Consider the following 22702-nt stretch of genomic DNA (forward strand, 5'->3'; position numbering starts at 1 on the left):
TGTCCGGCTCTTGTTCTGAGTGTATACTGTGGTATTGGTTCATATGTGTCGTGTTGTGCGCGTGGATTGTCTCGTGGTATGATAGTGTATGATAGCGCGTGATGTGTGTGCACGTGTGGAGTGTGTGGAATGCATGGGATACGAGAAGGGTTATGTCGTAGGGAAGGCCTTTGCTGAAGGAGGAGGGTTGGAGGTTGGAGGCGTGTTCGGTGCCGCTGTTGTACTACATCTGAAATAAAGAAGTAAGGAATTGGATTTGCCTACGTCTTCTTTTCTACACATGGCGACGAGCGGGATTCAGCGGCACTGAGTACAGTTTTCTTGTGAATTTATTTTTTCTTCTTTCAAGGATTTTTTTTTCTGCCACATTGGACTTACTACTTTTGCGAGTTTTTACCGATCTTCAGACCTATGGATTTACTGGGACGTTCTTTGAGCTTCGTATCGACAGAAACTCTTGAGTGGCAAAATTTTGATCGAAACATTTATTTTCAGTAACGCTTACCTATTGCCGTTACATCTCGCATCTTTCAAGTGGCTTCCATCAATATGTGCGTGAGTAGATTTAGCGTGCGTACTACGATCTACGTTCTTATTGTATCCTAGCAACTGATGATGCGAAGGACACGCCTTCAAGCTTCCGTAGTGTCATTAACGTCTCTGCATCACCACGCACTACCACGCAACGTGGCGGCCATCTTTAATTTTGTTTAAAGGTATCCTAGCAACAAGTGCCGAGCGCCGAGCAACAAGTTCTGAGCGCCGAACATTTTATTTATCTTTACATCGTGTTCATGAAGGAGCCTTTATCGTCCAGCGCTTAACACACTAAGTAAGCGTTTATTTTTTTTATTGACTTTTCCTTAACTCTACTGGATTATTTGGATCTACAAGCCTATTTGATTTTAGGAAGATTTCAAATAAAAACTCTGGTGAACTTTTTGCCCAATTTGAAGTGCAACAAAGATTTCATTGGAACTTTGGTGAACTTTTTGAGCAAGAATTGTATTTTTTTTGCATTGTATTTTCTTTACGACTTTTAGATGTCTTCAATTCACCCACCGCCATTTTTTTTAACAGAATCTGGTGAACCTCCTATTGCATGGGACTTATGGGTTGACATGTTTGAAGCTTATGTAGAAGTTTTTGATGAAGAAGAATGTTCACAGGAAAGGAAAGTGTCTTTACTTAAACACAGACTAGGTGCAGTAGGCTTAAGGGAGTTTAAGAATTTACCAAAAATTGAGAATGCTGGCGATATGGGTGTTTATCAATGCGCTGTTAAACAAATGCAGGAAAGATTTGGGAGAAAAATTAATGTTGTTATGGAAAGATTTAAGTTTTATTCGAGGTCTCAAAAAGTGGATGAGTCGATTGATCAGTATGTTTCAGTCTTGAGAGGTTTGGCTGTTACGTGCGAGTTTGAAAGTATGACATATGACCAGGTTTTACATGACCAAATTCTTATGAAAACTAAATCTAAAAAAATTCAGGAAAAGTTATGGTCATCAAGTAGTACTTCATTAAAAAATGCCATTGAAGTAGCTAGAGGTGTGGAAATTTCGGACCAATGTATTCGTGAAGTTAGAAATGAGAAAAATGACTCTGAACCTCGTTCAGTCAATGTGATTAATAAGGATGACAAATCCAAGTTAAAGAATGATAATAAGTCATTTAGTAATTACTCTAACAAGAAAATTAATGAGAAAAGTTATGAGAAAAGTAATGAGCAAAAGAAATTTGCATGCTATAGGCGCGGATCTAGCAACCATTTAGCAAATTATAAGTGGTGTCCTGCACTTGACAAAATATGCACCAATTGTAAAAAAAAGGGACATTTTACTAGAGTATGTCACAACTTTAAAGCTAAGGTTAATTGTGTCCAAGAAGATGATCAAGATGACATTAATTGTGTCCAAGAAGATGATCAAGATGATATTTTTCACGTTGTAGGTGAAATTTGCAGTGTGCATGATGAGTCGATTAAGGGGACGAGTAAAGTTAAAAAGCTACCATCATGTATCATCAACATTGACGGTCTAGAAGTTAAAGTAATGGTAGACTCTTGTGCATGGTATACCATTATGGGCATGGATTTATTTAAAACACTTTGGCCAAACAGATCATTATTGGAATCGGATGTACATCCTGGAAGTTATACTGGACATAAAATAGCTTTAGAAGGTTTTATTTTGGCTAAGATTAGTTTTGGACATAATTCGTGTCAAGGTAAAATATATGTGGCTAACAAAGGTGCAACCATTTTAGGATGGCCACACATAACTGACTTGGGTATGAAAATTGATCCTAGTTTAGATTGTCCTGTTTATTCTATTCAGGATGATTGTCGTGAGATGAACAACTATTCATTTCTTAAGGAAAAATTTCCTGATGTATTTTCCAATGGCATCGGCAAGATGATTGGATTTAAACATAGAATTATTCTAAGAGAAGGTGCGTGTCCCGTGAGACAAAAACTTAGGAACGTACCTATTAGTTACAGAGAGAAATTGGGTGAAATACTAAAAAAATTGTGCAAGGATGAAATTATTGAACCAGTTGAGAGTTCAGACTGGGTTTCTCCAGTGGTGATTTCCCTTAAATCCAATGGCGATTTGCGCTTATGTGTCGATTTAAGATGTCTAAATGACGCCATTTGGGTCGATACATTTCCTCTTCCGAATTTACAAGAACTTACATCTTCTGTTGGTGGGTCCTCTTGGTTTTCCAAGATAGATTTGACAAGTGTGTATCACCAAATTGTTTTAGATGAAGATTCTAAGCATTGTACTGCATTCATTACCACAGAGGGAATGTTTAGATACAAACGTATGCCATTTGGCCTTGCAAGCGCGTCTGCAGTATTTCAAAGAGAGATGTGTAGAATTTTGCAAGGCATTAAAAATGCAAAGGTATTCCAGGATGACATTTTAATATATGGAAGGAATAAGGAATGTCATGATGAAAGTTTTTATGCTGTCTTAGAAGCATTGAGAAGTAGTGGATTAACTATCAAAAATGAAAAGTGTGTCTTTGGAAAACATGAAGTGGAGTATTTAGGACATGTTATATCCAAGGATGGTATTCGACCAAAAATTGGTCATGTGGATGCCATTCTAGCTGTTCCTGAGCCTACAAATAAGGAACAATTAATGCCGTTCTTAGGGTTAACAGAGTTTTACTCACGTTTTATTGAAAATTATGCTTCTAAAGTTGAACCATTAAGGTCCTTGTTAAAAAGAGGTGTAGCATTTACATGGGATGAGCAACAAAAAATGTGTTTTGAAAGGGTGAAGAAAGAAATTCTCACAACACCGTGTTTGAAACCCTTCTTGCCAACTGCTGAATGTGTATTGTCTGTGGATGCGTCTGGGCATGGCATTGGTGCTGTGTTCTCTCAGCATATTAAATCAGAGAAGTGGGTAGTTGCGTATGCTTCACGCATGTTGACAAAATCAGAACGCAATTATTCTGTAATAGAGAAGGAGTTGTTGGCTGCTTCATGGGCTGCTGAGAGATTTAGGATGTATGTGTGGGGGAGAAAGTTCAAAATTTGTACCGATCATAAACCCTTGGCAAATATTTTGAGACCTGAAGGTGGGAAGAATTTAACTCCTAGGTTAGCTCGCTTAGCTTCAAAGTTGCAAATGTTCAGTTTTAACATAGAATATATTCCTGGTAAGGATAACATGGTTGCGGATGGTCTTTTGAGATTACCCAATGTAGATTCGACAGGAACTGAAATCAACAGTGATTGTGAAATAGCTTTTACCATCAAGGATGTATTTTTGATTGATAAAAAGGATGTTAATAACATATTGTCTGAAGCGTCATGGATGTGCGAGATGGACAAGGATATTGTTTTGAAAGAGGTTAAACAGTTCATAATTAACGGTTGGCCAAGAGAGTCTAATTTACGGGGTGAATGTGCTGCATTTTGGAAAGTCAAAGAGGAACTGTGTGTTGTTAATGATATTGTTTTAAGAGGGGACAGAATTGTGCCTCCATTTAGTTTAAGAGAGGATATTGTTGAGAGGAGTCACATGGGGCACGGTGGTATGTCCAGTACAAAAAGAAGAATTAAAGAGTGGTTTTGGTGGCCAGGAGTTGATTCCATGGTGGATCGTTTAGTGAGGAACTGTAAAGTTTGTTGTACCAGCGATAAGGTGGCAAAGCCGTTGAGTGTGCCTTTAACTATGGTGGAGTTACCTGAGTATCCATGGCAAAAAGTTGCTATTGATTTTATGGGTCCATTTTCAGCTTTATCAGTAAGGATTGTTATGCCATTGTATTAGTCGATTATTATTCGAAATGGCCTGAGGTGAGAATGGTAAATGGGATGACTACTGATGTGGTCATTGAGTTTTTAGAAGATGTGTTTTCAAGGGAAGGAGTCCCGGAAGTTCTTGTTTCGGATAATGGGCCTCAGTTTGTGTCACAAAAAATGGAAGAATTTTTAATGGTGATGGGCATCAAGCACATTAAGTCATCATTATATCATCCCGAAAGTAATGGTCAAGTTGAGCGCTTCAACAGGGTGGTCAAGGAAGTGATTGAATTAGCATTGAGTGCAGGTTTACCCTGGAGGAAAGCTCTACAAGAAAGATTGACAGCATACCGTGTTACCCCGCATTCCGCTACAGGAAAAACACCTTTTGAGGTTTTGAGAGGTAGGAAACCATTCACTGGATTGGTTCCATGGTGGTTGAGGAAAAGGAATGGTAAAGTGCAGTGCAATAACAACAATATTGATAAAGAAATTAGATCTGAGGTCAATAAGTATCAGGATCGTAGTCAGCAGTATCATGGAGGTAGATGTAGTTGGCCGTTGGTTAAGATAGGTCAAATGGTTCGGGTAAAGAATCCTAGAATTGTGCTGAAGGGTGAAAGTGTATGGTCTAAACCCCTGAGAGTAATGAAGGTGTTTGGCAGTGCAGTAGAGTTGGAGGACGGTAAGAGATGGAATTTTCGCCAATTGAGTCTTTGCAACGGGAAGGATGGCGGGGTAGGTACACGGTCTGGTGATGATGAAGGAGTGTGTAGCGGATTTATGTTAGGTGATGATTTTGGACTAATGAGGGAAGTGGTGTCAGCTGGAAGTATGACTAGTTGTAATGTCAGATGTGACGCATCAGGTCGTGATGAAATCAGGAGTAGGAGTGGCTTTAGTGATGTTATTGAATCTTGTTCCACTCGTACCAATATGGGTGTTGAAGGTGAGGCTTTACGCCGTGGTAATAGAACGAGGAAGTTGCCTGTCCGGTTTAATTTTAGGTCAGTGTCATGTAAATTGTTGAGGAGGAGGGTGTGTGGTATTGGTTCGTATGTGTCGTGTTGTGTGCGTGGATTGTCTTGTGGTATGATAGTGTATGATAGCGCATGTTGTGTGTGCACGTGTGGAGTGTGTGGAATGCATGGGATACGAGAAGGGTTATGTCGTAGGGAAGGCAGTTGCTGAAGGAGGAGGTTTGGAGGTTGGAGGCGTGTTCGGTGCCGCTGTTGTACTACATCTGAAATAAAGAAGTAAGGAATTGGATTTGCCTACGTCTTCTTTTCTACATATACTCCCCTCTGCTAGGTCTCCATCTGCTCCGGCTGGTCCCCTGGCTACCTCGTGTTACCAGTTTGATTGTGTCACAGAATCTCATGTGAGCAAAGAGGTACAGACTTCATTCCTCAATGGAGGTGCACTCAAGCAAATATTCTTACAGCTTGTTTAGCGAACCACAATCTCTTAGCACAGCTTGTATGGCACAGGATCTGGGAGGCGCTGTGGTTGACATTTAATTTTTCTTTTTCTGGAGTCATAGTCTAAGTCATAACCATTTTGTGACCAAATGAGCCGGCAAATGCCACATGAAGACAGATCCTTATTCCATCTTCTGATGACCTAAGACTCCGTTTCTGTAAATATCACTATTATCATTGATGATACTATTTTGTAAAGCATCTGCATGCATTTTGGTGCCAGGATAGGCATGAAGACTGAATTTCTGTCTCCTTGTGTGTGCTCGAACCCTTCACTTCTTCTACCCATATTGCACCTCTTCAATTACCAAACAGATAGCAAAGGGAGTGAATGCTTACCTTTCTATCACATGATCTCTAAAATTCAAGCAAGCACCTTTGTATCATAGCTTTTACTCTTAGTTATGTGCTGGGTGGAGGGCGCAATCTATCAGGCCACCAGTTTCAACAGAAGTGGATATATGTTATGAGCTCTGCATTCTTTTTCTGTCACTGCCTTTTCTTTATGGCTCATAAATGAGTTTTTGATTTGCAGCCCCACGTAATAGTCCACTGTGCAGCAGAAAGGAGGATAGATGTTGCAGAAAACCAAGCTGATGCTGCTTCTGAGCTCAATGTGGCTGCTTCAGGGAACTTGGCCAAGGAAGCAGGTAATGCAACTGGTAGTGTGGTGGTTCTGTAACTCCATACATCTGAAGCCTGGTCCTTTTTTGAACTGTTGATTCATTGAAGTTTAAATGTCCAGGATGAATATCACAGTTTTTTTTATTTATGAGGAATCTGCGTCGTTTTCCTTCCTTACGATCAGAATGCAGAATTCATTCTACTTTGTTGCTTTCTCCTTTGTTTTTCATATTTATTTTCCTTTCTTTTGTAGATCAAGTTGGTGCATTTTTGATTTATATTAGTTCAGACTACGTCTTTGATGGCACGAGTCCCCCCTACGTCGAGGAGGATATGCCCAACCCTTTAAATATTTATGGCCGGACGAAACTGGAGGGAGAAAAGGCAGTCCTGCAGAACAGTGAAGGTACAAGTAAACATGATTTCAAAAGTGCATTGATGGCTAACACAAAACTTTGTGTAGTTTGGGGTTTTATCAGGGAGTCTTAGGACTGGAGTGAAGGAGGCAACCAGACCTTTTATAATGTTTTGTGACTATCTGGGTGAAGTTTTCTTCTTAGATGTGATTGAGCCCCAACTCTTTCCTCATTTGGACAATATATACATGTTAAGAGTCCTGTAAAGCTGTGAAGTAGAATGTACACTGATAACTTGTTACGTGAAGGCAAAGACAGAATCTGCTTTACATATGTCCTCAATACACATGAAAGTACATGTTCCAAAGGGCAGTTTAAGTTCTATCACCGGGCTTTAATGTTTTCCCTCTCTGTTGACATTCAATAGCTTTGTGAAGCATCTTAGAATGATTGACAGGGCAAATGGTTGAGCAGTGAACATTCTAATCTTTCTCTCCCAGATACACTGATGGAACTTGCTGTGGGGGTTGGTGACCACAACCACTAGATGGTCTGTCTGAGAGAGTGCCCTTAAGAGATTAAATCCTCCCCCTCTATCTTGAAATACCAGAATAGCACACAGAGTGTCTTGAGGTATATATATTGTGCCTGACACTTTTTTTTTATTTTGACTAGGAAAAGGTTGCTTAGGATGGTACTTGAATTAACAAATTATTGTTATTATCCCTTACTGCTTGAATCCACTTACTTCTTTTGAAACAAGAAACTGTTCCTCTTGCGAAAAGTGGATGTGACTGGATCGAACAGACTTTTCCAGCAGCTTCACGTAGAATCTTTGTACTGTCTTCGGTACCTGGGTCCATGACCAAAGCTTTTAAGTCACGTATAAATAATTTCCCCCTTAACCGTTAAAGGGGAGGAAGTGACTTTCTGCACTATAGAAATTGTAAATAGCAAGGCTCACCTTTAGTGATCTTCCACCCCCGAAAATGCCTCTGTAATATCTTTTTCTTCTAACTCTTCTTTATGTGGCACTAGGGTTTTGAAGAGGTACTGTCTTCTCGTGATACATGAGAACAATGGGAACCTTGACCATGTTATTGTCTGATCATGTGCTCACGTTATGCCTGGCCTGACAAAAACGTTGCTGGTGAAGATTTTCTTGATCAGTTTCTGGGTCTTGCACAGGGACATGAAACTCATTACTTCGATCAGTGGGATCCCAGAGTGGCCATGCCTCAGCTATCAGGCCTGATTCTGGTGTTTGGCCTCTTCCAGATTGATCCATACCTGCTGGAGACTATCTGTGCTTTCCTGGAAGATGACATATTTGACATATCAAAGTTTCCATCCATGTAGAGTCTTGTGAACTCTTTTCGACTGCATTTCTGTACCAGCTTGTTTGGGTTATTTTTGAGGCATGACTAAACTTGACATGCCTTGCATACACTCCAGTTCTCAAGATCTAGCATGTCTAAGTGTCAGGACCTGTTTATACTCACCCAGTAACAGATTGCAACGGGGGACGGGTGCACACACATATAAAAAATAGACACTTCCCTTACTCAACGGGACCTCCTTGCTCTGGATGTCCTCGTTGCTCTTGCAGCCTGGCCACCAGGAAAATTCCTTGACCAATCAGGGTGCTACTCTCACCACGATGAAAGCAGCGCCCTGATTAAAGTGACCAGCCTCACTCGCTCCACATTGCTCTGAAGGCAGGCACTTGCTCTAACCCAGCTGTTTAAAGACAGCTGGGTTAGAGAGGTTTAAAGTGCGCATGTGTGGCTGGTCGTCGTTAGACGACCGGCCAAAAAGACAGCGTCTTGATGCTGTGTTCAGGATGGGGGAGAGAAAAAGGCCATTTTATTTTTCATCTCTGGGGCATTTAGGTGGAGCGACATTCCTCCGCTCTAGCCCAAGGTGGGGAACTGACTGAAAGCCTGGCAGGAAGGGTTGCGAAGGGAGCAACGGGAGAGTAGGTCATGTTGCAGATAAGATCTAAATAGAATGTAATCCTTTTTTCTCCAACAAGGTCTATTAAGCGCATTGTTTTTTTAATCCTTAAGCTCCTACCTGTACTATAGAATCTCAAAGGCTGATAGCAGAGCCTTAACACACTCCTTTATCCCAATATAGTAGATGATCAGGGTTTTTTTAGATGCAAGATGAGGATTGACCGCTGTTATCGGTTTTCAAAGTAATCATTTAACACAACACAATACAACCTAAATATTGAACACACAATACCTTTCTCATCACAAGAATACAAAATGGTAAGCAACTAGACTGAAAACCAGTTTCCACCCTGATGGGCTCAAAAGTGTAGAATCCCTCTTCAGATCATGTGTTTTTTTAAACACAATTGGGAACTATGCCTCTATTACTCTTTCATCAATAAGTGTCTGTGCTGACATTTTTGGGTTTTCAATTCACTGTTGTCTTTGTTCCCGTTTCTTCATCAAATCCTAGAAAATATTGTAAAGGTAATAGCTCTTTCAAATCCGGGAAGAAATGTTTCCAATTCAGATATTAATTTACCCGTTCGTCAACCTTCCTTTAAAAAGTTAGGGATTGTCGAAAGGCTAAAACTATGACTATTCTTGAGTTTTGCCTTATTGTTGCAGTCTGCACATTAAAGGCTGTCTCTGAACAATGGCCCCTTTGCACCTTAACCCAGAATAAGTATTTGACCGTAGAGCTTTAAATAGTGTTCCTTTTCTACATGTTTTTCGATGAGATGATGCTTACCTCAAGTCTCTTTTTACTTGTCTTGTTTGTCCTTTTCAGCTCTGCTCGATCCTGCTTCCAAAGCAATATAACTCAACTAACTGCAGTTGTGAAGGGGAGCAGCTTCCATGTATAGGTTTGCCCTATCCTTGTCATGTGTTTTTCTGCAAGACAATGCAGGATTAAAGATGGCTTGCAAGGGCCTGATGGTTGTGCAAAGCTTTTTTCCACTCATCTGCTGTGCCTTAGCCCATAACGTGATTCAGAGCAAAGCTTCTCTCTTTGCTCTGAATCACGTTATGATTCAGAGCAAAGATTGGTGCATGATTGGGGGAGTTTAAAGGAATACCTCAAATGACTGCATCTCCCCTGCTCCCCTTTGGCTCAATTGCTTTTGGTGCCTTGGTGGTGCGATGGGGCAGAGGTCACAACCGTATATCCTAGAGAGCGACATTGTCCTGGTGCGCAGTGTTTGGGGGTCCTGGCACTGGATTAAACATCAGGCCCTGATTATTTTCTGGCCTTGCATACAACAAGGTGGGTATCATGTTTTCTTACCCTGACTTTGTTTCTCTATGCCATCTCTTTTCTCTCCTAATAGAGGTTTCCGACTTGTAGGAACAACCAGGTTTTCTGCAGTTTCATCAGAGGTTTAATCTTTTGCGTCCTTACTGATCCAATTTGAAGAGTTTATGTCCTCGTGAGCACCTACTGGACAGGACTTTGGTTCTTTTTGTGCACATTTGCATGCACTCCAGCCATACAGTAGGACGAGCCAGGTGTCTGTACTTGTACTAAATGCCCAGCAGAGCATGTGTCTCCCTAACTAGAGTGCTCCACTTACTTTTTATGTTCCCAAAGACACTTTTTTTCCATATCGTTTTCACAACTGGAATCTAGACTCCCTCTACCAGGGTGAGTCTCTTAGATCTGGAGACCGATAGTTCTCATTTTGCTTATCGCAATTTATGCTGTGGAGATTGAGCACTCTGTGGTGCTATCTATTTTGCAGGAACCATTTCTCTCCAGTGATCTCTTTTTCTTCATAGTACTCTTTGCCATCTTGGAATCCTTAGATCGAATGTCTCTGTCATTGTGTCTCAGACATGCTGTCACTGTCATTGTAATACCAGTGCGAAAATCTCCTGCTGTTCCTCTCCTAAAGTGCTACCCTACTAGAGGCTTAGCAGTCAGGGAAGTTAATTTGCTCACAAAATCTGCATACAAACTCCTGTGCAGACTGTTCTTTGCCCAGTGCAGCCCCTGTAATTAATAGCCTATCTAGGTCTAAGTGAAATATTCTTCCTTAAGTAAAACTTACTATACACAATGGGTCTTTAACTATGCAATCACAGGCTTGTTTTGCTCCAACTGTTTTGGGAGTTTTCACTGTCTCCATTGTCTGCACACAAAATGATGCATGACTATTCTGATAGACTTCTAAAAGCGTATTCCTCACCTTGTGAATTTCCCCAGGTGCCAGACTCTATCCAGACTTTTTTGACAATTTATTGTGTCAGTAGGTGACCTCATATGGTTCTGCATTGAAAAAGTCCTGCTCCGCCTCAGATGCATTGTTGGCCCACTATATCTGCACCACCTCCGCGCACTGACGTTGACCTTCAAAGAATTATCCAGAGCTCCTCTGAAATCTCCAGGTGCCAGACTGCATCGGGAAACTTTGGATAGCAATTCCATAGTCTGTCAGTAGGTGGCATCATGTGGCTGCGTGTCGGAACCATCCAGCTCCACCCCAGATACGTTGTTGGGCACCTCAGCACACCGAAGTCTCTCTTCAAAGAATGATCCGGAGTTCCATCAAATTCTGTCAGTCTGCCAGGATTTCCCCAGAATTATTTCTCAGTGCGAAAACACCCTCATGCCCGGGCAGACCCAGAAGTATCCCGTCAGTACGATGATGATAATGCTAATGATGACGCCCGTTACCATGAGGAAAATATTTTCTAAGACTTACAGGCTGCCAGTTGTCTGGTTACCTCTCCAGGCATTTTCTGTTCTCCCTCAGCCCTTCTATGGCAACAGTGAAATCCGCCTCTTTCGCTACCATAATTAGGAGAACGGCAGAAGTAATGAACTTCACCCTACCTACCACAGAGGTAAAGCCCAACATGCTGATGGAGGTCCTGAATCCAGCTCAACCTGCCCAAGAATCTATGCTACCCTTTATCGAAGCCCTCACAGATGTGCTGTGGAGCACCTGGGCAAAGCCAGAATCTTGCCCCAAGACAACAGGCAAGTGTCACAGCGGCAGAGACCAGCCCCCTGGGATCCAGATTTCGTTTTACAACACCCCACTCCGGAGAGCCTGGTTCGACAAGTATCCACTAGTCGCTCCAACCCAAAAGCATTTCTGACCACCCCGCAAGACAAGTCAAAACGCATAGAGGCATTTGCCAAGCATAGGTTCTCCTCTGCCAACCTTGCCCTCAGGGTGGTCATCACCAGCTACACCCTGGGGAGATATTCTCATGCATTGTCTGACAAGAGTGGCGGACATCTTTCCAGCTGTCCCAGCCGACACCGCAACATCAAATTCAAGATGACCGGGAAACAGTGAAATTCTCCATTCACTCTGGCTTGGACATTACTGACTGCCTGAGTAGGGAAGTTGGGAGCAATGGGATGCTGAGGAGCCATGCTTGGGTTTGCTCCACTTGCTTCTCCAAAGACGCCCAGCAATCTTTAATGGACATGCCCTTTGATGGCTTTTGTATTTTTGAAGCACAGGCTGATTCAGCCTTGGAGATGTTTAAAGAGAGCAAGGCCACAACATGCTGTCTTGGCCTTGCTCTTCCTGTTCAGCGTTTCCCCCGCCCGCAATTTCGCCTCTTTTGAGGCTTCCCTGGTGATATCCTATGCTACTGGGACCCCTTCCTCTCACTAATCCCTGGTGATATCAGCATAGGGAACATTGTAAAGTACCTCAAAAACAGAAGGCTCCTCAGTCCTTTTGAGGTACAGCCAGGAGATCAAGCCAACCACATCTGTGCCCCAAGGGGCAACATGCTACACCTGCTCCTTCATCCGCAGCTGCTGCCTGCAAAACTGCTTTAATTTACTCACTGCAACTCTTGATCATCCGGTGGGAGGACATGTAACCTTACACCTCCCTGGGTGGAGGAGCATTACATCTGACCAATGGGTGCTCCAGATCATGGAACATGGTTACTCCCCTCCTCTTGGACCGTCCCCAGGTTATTCCACCCCCTTCGTAACACCTCCTGGAGGACCACTTGTCCTTCCCCCTTGGGGAACTGCAGGCTGTCTTGGCCAAGGGAGCAATAGAGCGGGTGCTAGCAACAGAGATTGGGACTGGCTGTTATTTCATCATTTTCTGGTCTTGAAGGACAGAGGCCTGTGTCCCATCCTCTATCTTCGCCTCTGAGCTTCTTCCTCCGAAAGGATAATTTCAAAATGCTCACCCATGTCCAAGTTATATCTGCCATGGACCCAGGATACTGGATGGTGGCGTTGGATCTGTAGGATGTCTACTTTCATAACGGTGTCCTGCAATCCCACAGGCGCTACCTGCTGTTTCAGGTATGCCAAGAGCACTTTGATTTGTCAGTGCTGCCCTTTGGTCTTACCAGTGCACCACACCATGGGTTTTCACAAAGATGATGGTGTGGTTATGGTCGCATCCCATCTGCTGAGGATGGAAATATGAGTCTTCCTATACCTTAACGACAAGCTACTGAAGACTGGTTCAACTCAAATATTCATAAGCCAACTACAGGCGATGGCTCACCTGTTGACATCATTGGGCCTTCATCAGATAGATTCAGGATATCCTGCTGTTCTGATCCTTTGCTCCACCTCAACTAGTCCAGGACATTCGGGCTATGATCCAGGTATTTCAAACCTTGACCTAGGTCTGCATCGTGTTCATGGACCATAACTGGAGGCATGTGCGGGCTTTGCAGGGGATCTGAATTTTCGGTGTGCTCAGCAACAAGGAAACCTATTGGATTATATCTAGGTGTTGTAGGAGACTACGAAAGATCTGCAGTGGAGGCTTCCCGACCACGATTAGACCGCCGGCAGACACCTCTCCCAACCGCACCCAGAGCTAAAGGTGGTCATGGATGCATTGTTGCTGGGTTGGGTCATCTTGGAGGGATGGAGATCAGAGGATTCTGGTCTTCACATCATTTGCTGGAGTTGTGAGCTATTCGCTTGGCTGTGAAGGCATTCCTCCCATCTATCAAGGGGGCACAGGTACAGATTCCGACAGACAACATGACCACCATGTGATACTGCAACAAGCAGGGCAGTGGGAGGTCATGTGTGGCAAGAAGCTTTACGGCTCTGGAAGTGGCTAAACAGGCAGGGCTTCTTGTTCACGCAGCATCTGATGGAATTTTCAAATGCCAGAGCAGACCCACTGAGCCAATGTTGCCTATCACGAATAGCAGTTACAATCAGAGGTGGCACATGGTGTCTTACAGTAAGGGAGATAACCCTTTTTCGATCTTTTTACCACCACAGAGCGCACGCATTGTCAAAGCTTTTGTGCATTGGATTTCCAATGGCAGTTTTCCCTGGGAGACTCCTTTCCCATGAACTAGGGGCCGGGACTCCTGTACAGTTTTCCGCCCCGGTCTCTGCTGACCATAGTACTAAAAAAGATCTCGGAGAGACCAGGTCCAAGTCATCCCTGTGGTATTGAAATGTGTGAGAAGAATGTGGTACCCTTAAACCTCTGGCCATGAGCATATGTCCTCTGATCCTGCTGCCCCTTCGGAGAATTGTTGCAGCAGCAGGGCCGGGTCCTGCATCGGAGCCTGCTCAACGTAAACCTCGATGCATAGATATTGAACAGTGACAGTTGATGTCTATCGATCTTCCCTGTGTGTGAGCAAACCTGACACTTTGTCCGTGCAGCAGCCATACACATCCTTCTTCCCAGGCATGTTGGTTCTCAGGAGAAAAGTGGCATTCCTGACGAAAGTTCACGTAAAGCAGTCCATTACCTTGCTGTCTTTCTATGCTCCACCCCAAGTTTTTAAGGAGCAGAAGCTTCTCCACTGTCTTAACCCTAAGCGATACCTCAGTTTTTGCATTGATCAGATCTCATTGTTTGAACCATTGACTTTTGTGGGTTTATCTGCAGCAAAAAAAGATTAAAGCGGTATTAAAGAGAACAATCTCCAGATGTATTTTTTTGTGCATCAAAATAGGCTGTGGGCTAGCCAAGAAGCACCCCATTTAAGGCATGTGTGCCCATTCCACCAGAGCAAAGGCTGCTACCACTTCTAGATGGGTGTCTGTTTCTCCAGACGTTTATGACGCACTACTGCCTTGATAATCCGGTCAGGTGGGCCAGACACTTTGGGCAACCTGTCTTGCAGGATTTTCTGGTCTGACCCATTCCATGGACCCCACCACCAAGCGAGTTAGCGCTTTGGTATCCATTCACAAAGTGAGAAATCTGCAGTTAGGAATCTCTATCAGAGGAGCAAGAAACTTGCCTTTTCTGGTACAGACTCCAACTTCAGATTCCTCATGACGCTCCCCCTCCCCAATTTGTGGAATTAGCTCATATAGTCCATTATTAAGATTCCAGCCTAGAATTTGCACACTGGTAGATTCTAATTTCTATGGGCTCCGCATCTGACAGCACAAACGGAGATAAGAATGAAACTGATATCATCTTGCAGAGGTGGGGCAGATCTAGTGAGTCACGACGTCGCATGCGGGATGGATCCGACACGGAGCCATACAATGCCATCTACCAAAACACGGCTGAATTGCTGTATAAAGGTTTCCGTATCTAGTCTGGTGCCTAGGGAAATTCACTAGGTGAGTTAATGTCTTTAGACAGAGTCTCTACCAGATAAAGAATTACCACTCGTAAGGAACTTGTTCATCACTCGGATACCTTGCTCCAAGATTGACGGTAGTGTAAGTGCCTGTGATGCACACCTGCCTGTTGTTCAAGGTAATGTCTGGTATTGAGGGGTGGGGACAGGGTAGTTATTGACTTTGTTTAGTGCTATTTGTAGGAAACTGGGTTTTTGTTGCTGTTGTCCCCCCACTTTTTGTCCCCTTTGAAGCTACTGGTTGCTGGTTTTCAACTCTGACAGTGCACTGAGGCCTTCTAAGCAGATCTCGGTGCCAGTGCTCCTTCCTTAAAACCGAGTGATGTCTGATTCTTTCACAGTTGGCTAAGGACTTTAGCACCCCTGCAAGTCCCTAGTAAATGATACTCTAAGTATCTAGGGCTTGGGTACTAAAGACGATCCCTAAGGTCTGCAATATATCTTATGCCGCTTTAAGGGACCCACACACAAATTCCACACAGACCGCCATTGCAGGCTGTGTGACATGGAGCAAACCATGTGTGAAAACATGACATTGCACACTCCTGTGTACCATGCCAAAGACACTGCATGGCCTATATGTAAGTCACAAAACAGTAGTGAAGAGATGCACACCTTCTGTACTCCTTTATATTGCTGCTCGCTTTATTCAAATCCACTTTAACCAATGTCGGCGTGCAAGCCCTCCGCGCTCCGCCCAATTGCGCTGTCAATTAGTAAGAACAACAAGGTAACCTCTTTTTGCTCCCCATCAGGCTGCACAGCCTATTATGAATGAATTTAATGAATTAAATTCGTTTTCCACCATTAATGTATTTCTTCATGTTTTACACCATTATTATTTCCTTTACTCTTAATTATTTCAATCCATTACACTCATTGCTTCTTCTTATTCAAAGACCACAGGAGCAACGTTGATTCCACATGCCACATTTTATTATCATTCACCCAATGCATTTCGGGAATCAATCCCTTCTTCGGGGGTTTCTAAAGTGTAAAGAAATTGTTCTTGTCAGTTTCATGGTACTTATTATACACGAAGCAAAAAACATGCTCATATTAACCATCTTGCAAAGCTCACGAGACAGTGTAGTTCACATTGTCTAGAAAATATTTCATAAATGTACACACTTCCTACTCTGAATATCTGCATTCCCAATCCCTTTCCGTGTTTAAAAACCGAGCATATAAACAAGTTATTTATCCGTCACTGAGCCATTCTGTTGACCCCTGGAGCCCCTCATTAATCTTGGTGAAGGCAACTCATGCCTAAGCGTGGCATGAGTTGAGAACAATTTCTTTACACTTTAGAAACCCCCGAAGAAGGGATTGATTCCCGAAATGCATTGGGTGAATGATAATAAAGCGTGGCATGTGGAATCAACGTTGCTCCTGTGGTCTTTGAATAAGAAGAAGCAATGAGTGTAATGGATTGAAATAATTAAGGGTAAAGAAAATAAGGAAATAATAATGGTGTAAAACATGAAGAAATACATTAATTGTGGAAAACGAATTTAATTCATTAAATTCATTCATAATAGGCTGTGCAGCCTGATGGGGAGCAAAAAGAGGTTCCCTTGTTGTTCTTACTATATGTAAGTCACCCTACAACAGGCCTTTGAGGTTTTAGCCAGGGTACATTATTAGCATATGTGAAGACATATCTTTATGAGCAGATAAGCCCCTTTTAATGTCTAGTTTCATTACTAGATATTGCAAGTGAACAAGGAAGCCATCTTAAGGTATGTACTGGGCACTGGTCAAAACGAGTTTCCCAACTACATAATGGCTTCACTAAAACCTATGGTGTTTGGTATCAAACACCTTGTATTAATAAACCCACATGGATCCCAGTGATGGATTTATAATTGCATGCACCCATAGAGTACCTTAGAGGTACTGGGTGCTGGGTGACTAGTCTGGTCCAGCCTGCCACTACAGACTAGTTTCTGACCCCCTAAAAAGTGAGAGCCCCACTGTCGGAGGTCAGAAACAATGCCTGCTCTGGCAGATGTTGTTTACACCTCCTCCAGGAGAAAGGCTAGTAAATTAGCATGTCAAGACTGGAAGCTTCAAAGAGCATATTGCTTTTGAGATGCAAGCCTGCCTTTCCCCAGACCTGGAGGATTCCACCCCTGCCCTGAGTCTCTTTTTGCAACCGGAGAGGCAGGAAATGAGCTTAGCAGGAGGTGTGTTGTACTGCCAGACTAGACACACCTCTAGGGTGGGCAGCCTGAAGTGAACACAAACATTAGGATTCCACCATCTTGTGTGTGATGGAATTCAGAACTCTGGGACAGGGTGAGACCCACTCCCCACTGGAAGTGGTCATTTAGGTGGTATAGTGACCCCAAGGGGAAGTAACCCATTTGCTCCTCCCTTCTTTCACCTAAATGAGTATTTAGGTGGCCCCCTGACACCATGAAATCCGATTTGACTACTGGGAACCAAGGAAGAAAGGAGGAGGACCGAAGAGTGCGAGAACTAAAGACCTGCACCATGGATTGGTGCAAAACCCTGCCATGCTGCTTGCACTATCGCTGGGACCAACTTTGCCAAGAGCTGGACACACTCCCCAAAACACTTAGGGGAATGCCCAGCACCTCAACAACAGAGAAAGATCTTGCTTGGAGTAGTGGAACTGCTCCCCTGCATCAGCAGGCACCTCAAACATCTGCTGGTCCTCTATGTTGCTGGCCATCGGCAGGAGCAGCGCAACAAGAGAAAGTTCTAAGTGCTCCAGGAGGTCAGATTAATCTCCCTGCTAAGTTTGGAGACGCCAGGACCCCCAGGAGCAGCACCAATACCCTGGGAACCGGAGGAGTTGCAGCAACCAAGGCTTGTTGATGGTCCAGTCCTGCCTCTGATAGCACAAAGCAAGACTACCATCGAGAGACATCAGGATCCACCAGGCCAGCACCGACCGTGGCCCTGCTGTCTTGTTTCCCCTCTTCACCAGGTCACCAAGACCTAGAGTGAGCCTCTAATCAACTGCGACCCAATGCCTCAAAGCACCCATGCACCAGCACTCCATTGCCCAACATCGAGGGAGGCAATGGTGCCATTGGGGTCCTCAGACCTTCAAGAGCAGAACCCACCCTTGGATTTGGCCAGACTGGTCCCCCAGTCGCCGCCCGCCCGCATCCGGTTTCTGCAGGAAATGAGAACAGCGAGAGTCTTCAGCAGAGTAACCCCACCAGACACAGCACCACTGCACATGTCTGCATGAGCCCTCCAGCCCAAGTTCAAGTGACCAATTGTGTCCCTGTCTGCCCAAGACCCTCAAGACTTGAGCCCCCCTGTGGGTCTGCCAGATAGGCCCCCCTAGTCCCTGCTTGCAACCTCTTTTGACAGGTACCGTTCCCCTTTGCTTTAAACAGGGCAACCAATGCCGAAAACCACCCCTGCACTTGGACCCCCAGAGCCGACCGAGGTGACCTGTTGGTGCAGCCTTGGACCTTGCCCCATACTTACCTTAAGTCCAGAAGAAAAGTCCTGTAAGTCGTTGCCAAGTCGCCGAATGCAGTAATTATTACTCTATAGGATAACATTACCGCTTTAAGGCTACTATACAGTACAATTTCTAAGTCTTGAAAAATCATTCTCACAAAGTACTTGATTACGATGATTTATGTCTAAATTTGTGTAAAAATCTGTTATTTTTATAAATTGGCGTCAGATTTCTTTGTGTGCCCCCTACTTACTGACTGTATGTGCAATAAATGCTTAACACTATCCTCTGATAAGCCTAAACTGCTTGCTCACACTACCACAAAAGAGAGCATTTGGGATTGTTATCATAACCCCTGTAAGCCAGTAAGGGCCACCTAGACTCTGCACATTGTACCTCATCTTGATGCACTATATAGAGATCTAGTTTCCTACTCTGGGGACTTCTACGAAGTGTGGCTTATGACTGGCTCTGAAAAGTGGTGCTGATTGAAAGGATTGTGCGTGCATCTGCACTGTGGAAGCAGGGCCCTGACACAGGGTAGAAAAGCATAGCACTTCCGCAGAATACAGTGCTTTATGCAGGAGTAGAATGAGTGCTCTAAACAGTGTGCCCAAAGGGGGACTGTGATACTCCACCACACTCGGTGTACAGGAATAATATCAGCACATCATAAAATGCACCACCTGGTGAACACTTTTGAGACCGACAAATTTAACAGAAGTCTCAACAGGTATCGAAGCTAACAGAATGAAGTAGATGGATTGAATAATGTGCTGTAGTGTTGTGGGATTGATTCCTAGGTCTTATTGGTTCCTTACGGTTCTTCTGATTTGTATCAGAGGGTTTGAGAAATTAATTGGCTTTACATTGTATCTTTGCATTGTCTCTTTGCATGGCATATGTAGGCAGTATTACAAAAAAGAGACGCATAATATTCACTGATAATCCTGAAAAATAATTACTATGTGTTATTTACTCAAAAAGGTTTCCTGAAATTTCTAGATTAACTCGAGATGAATTTCTGTTTAACAGGAGCTGCTGTGCTGAGGGTTCCTGCACTTTATGGAGAAGTGGAGAGACTGAGTGAAAATCCAGTGACTGTGCTGTTTGACAGTGTGCAGCACAGCCACAAGTATGCCAGTCTGGATCACGTGCAACAGAGATTCCCTACCCACGCCAAGGATGTGGCCACTGTTTGCCTGCAGCTTTCTCAAAGGAAACTGGAGGTAATGATGTCAAAAGCAGGAATGTTGTTGTAAATTGTGTTTTATAGTGCTCTTCTTTACTTTAACTATATGTTTTACAATGTGTTTTAGAATATGTTTATAAAGTACCAAGGAGGCATCCAGGGTGAGGGAAAGGAGCTGTGAGATTCAGCAGTTTTTGGAGAGGGTTAGTGAGAGTAGAACGTAGCATTTACCAACGTATTTATTTTTTGGTAGCACTACACCTAATACAATACAATCTTCATGCTAATTGACGTCATATTCACGGTTTGAAAGCTTAAGGTAAAATATATTGATAGTCATTGACATGGCCTTTAACACCTTGCTAAACCAAACAAATGCCCACCACCTGCAATCTCCCTAAAAACGAATGCTTTCTCTAAGTTGTTTGTGTGAGTCGTAAGGTAGCCTGCGTTGTTGAACTTGTCTCTCTGTAGGACAAGATGAAAATATGCGTGCTCACAGGTATCCAAGGTACTCAATTACTAATAACAACATCCAGTCCATAGAACTTGTGAAAACATCTTAATGGGGCAGTCACTGATCGAGCCTTTATCAAATTCCGCTAATGCTGAGCCATAACCCATTGGCACACACTTCTGCATCTGCCTTAAATTTCCCTCTTGTGGAAAGCATATGTAGACCCTTGCCTAAAATCAGTTTAGGTTGTAAGGGGTGCTGGATCAATGCTCTCAACTGCCGCTGGTAAGTGGTGCTATCATGTGCTAAAAGCCAAGAACCGGGTTTAAAGCAGTGTTCGAGATCGTCTAATTTGGCTGATATGGGTAAACATGACTTAGAGGGACAGTGCAAAGTTGTGGACTTCTACAACTGAGAATCCAGTGTTTTTTCCTTCTGTGAATAGTATGTAAGGTCACCTCTTTTTGGCATTCATGCAGATTCCGCTATATATTAAACATCAAGTGTTTTTTGCTGATTGTGAGAAAGTGCTATCTTTCTTGCCTTGGTATGCCCCCATTTTTTTCTGAACTGCTGATGTGCTTTGGCTGTGTGTGCCCTGGGTTCCTGCCAACCAGGTACCCAGGGCCTGTGTTCCTTCCCTAAAACTGTGTTGAAACTAAAACTCAATTGGCATCTCTGGCCACCTATCAGCCCCTAGTAAATGGTGCCCTAGGCATCCAGGGCATGGTGACCAGAGAAGACCCCTGAGGACTGCAGCACTTATTGTGCAACCCTCAGGGGCACTGTACCAGACACCCACACACTGCCTTCGCAGGCTGAGTGTCTAAGCACAGAACTAAACAGAAATAGCACACATCCCCGTGTGCCATGCCCACAGAACCCACTGCCCTGGCATACTTCAGTCTCCCCACTAGCTGGGTGCCCTATGCCAGAGGTGTGGGCACGGGTGCATGAGCCCTGTGCCCCTACAGTACCCAGGGCCATTCCTGGGCACTGTAAGTGCAGTGATGCCGTTCAGAGTATATGGTGCTGAGAGGTTGTCATTACGAACTCCACAGCACCATAATGGCTACACTGAAGACTGACAAGTTTGGTACCAACCTTCTCAGCACATTAAACCCGCTCTGATGCTAGTGTGGTATTTAATGTAAAATGCACCAGAGGGCATCTTAGAGATGCCCCCTGAAAACCTAAACTACAATCCACGTCTGGGCTGAGTGGCTGCAGAGGCTACCACACAGCAGACATGTTGCTGAACCTCTATGTGAAGAGCCCCCCGCTTTCCTGGGTCTGCAACAATGCACATCCTGGGCGAGGTGCTCGGTCTCCTCCTCCCGGATGGGCAGGGGTAAGCTTCAAAGGCATGCCGCCTCTGTGAGCTTCTCCAGACCCATTTGCTGTACCCAGCAACTGGCCCCCACCAGTTCTGACCCCCACTCTGGCGGGAAGACTGGCGGGAAAAACTACATCAGGAAAGGGGGTGTGCCAGCCTATGCCAACCCCACCCCTCAGGTAGGGGAGACGAGGTGAAGCACAACCCCGGGCTCCGGCCATCTTGAAGATGGGGAGCCCTGCCCAATCCCAGCTAAGCTCCTGCCCCCCTCCCACAGGAGAGGAGCATGCTTAGGGGGGTGTACCCACCCCGGGACAGGGACCTATTGGTACCTGCCCTTGCCCTACCTGTAACGTCCCTAAATTCAGTATTTAGGGGCTCCCTGAACCTTCCTTCCTCAGATCCCGATACCAAAAGAAGATCAAGAAGAAGAAGACCCGCCGCGCAGCTGCGAACTACAGGACGACAACGACTGACTTGGCACCAGCCTTATCGGCCTGTCGATCCTGGAACCTGCTCCTGCCTAAAGCCCGGCGACTGCTGCGGACAGCAACCTTGGGACACCGAGAGGACCTGCCTGCCTTGACCCTCTTAAAGACTGGGACTCCCATCAGCAGAGGCTCTGCTGTAACAACCCCCCTGGTGCCAGCCAGGAAGCTCCGGACCAGCCTACTCTGCATCCGCCGAGCCCGGCCCGGGCCCTAGAGATCCAAGACCACGAGGACGTCCCCCCGGCGACTGGGACCCGAAGTCCAGTGTCCAAAGACCCTCGTCGATGAATCACACGACGCCTGCAGACTCAGAACCAGGTGCCCTTCCAATCGCGACCAGCTGAGGGTAAGCTTTTCCGACACCCAAAGACACCCCTGCACCCAGTGCCCTACAGCCCCCTGTGCCTCCATTTGGGGTACCTACCTGTGCTCCAAGATCCCAACTTACCTCTCGACGTGCTGGAACGCCCCCTG

At 44.5% G+C, this 22702-nt stretch overlaps 1 protein-coding gene across 2 annotated transcripts in view; it reads left to right on the forward strand.

The window, feature by feature from the left end:
* The window catches only part of MAT2B (methionine adenosyltransferase 2 non-catalytic beta subunit), a 331869-nt gene that overhangs the window by 203679 nt on the left and 105488 nt on the right, over nucleotides 1-22702 (forward strand). For both annotated transcript variants that reach the window (XM_086931408.1, XM_086931407.1), the window contains exons 3-5: nucleotides 6284-6398; nucleotides 6626-6778; nucleotides 19788-19981. In XM_086931408.1, coding sequence (XP_086787534.1) covers nucleotides 6284-6398; nucleotides 6626-6778; nucleotides 19788-19981 — 462 coding nt within the window. The remainder of the gene's footprint in view (nucleotides 1-6283; nucleotides 6399-6625; nucleotides 6779-19787; nucleotides 19982-22702) is intronic.

Source organism: Lissotriton vulgaris, chromosome 7, assembly GCF_964263255.1.
Source record: "Lissotriton vulgaris chromosome 7, aLisVul1.2, whole genome shotgun sequence".
NCBI classification, from domain to species: domain Eukaryota; kingdom Metazoa; phylum Chordata; class Amphibia; order Caudata; family Salamandridae; genus Lissotriton; species Lissotriton vulgaris.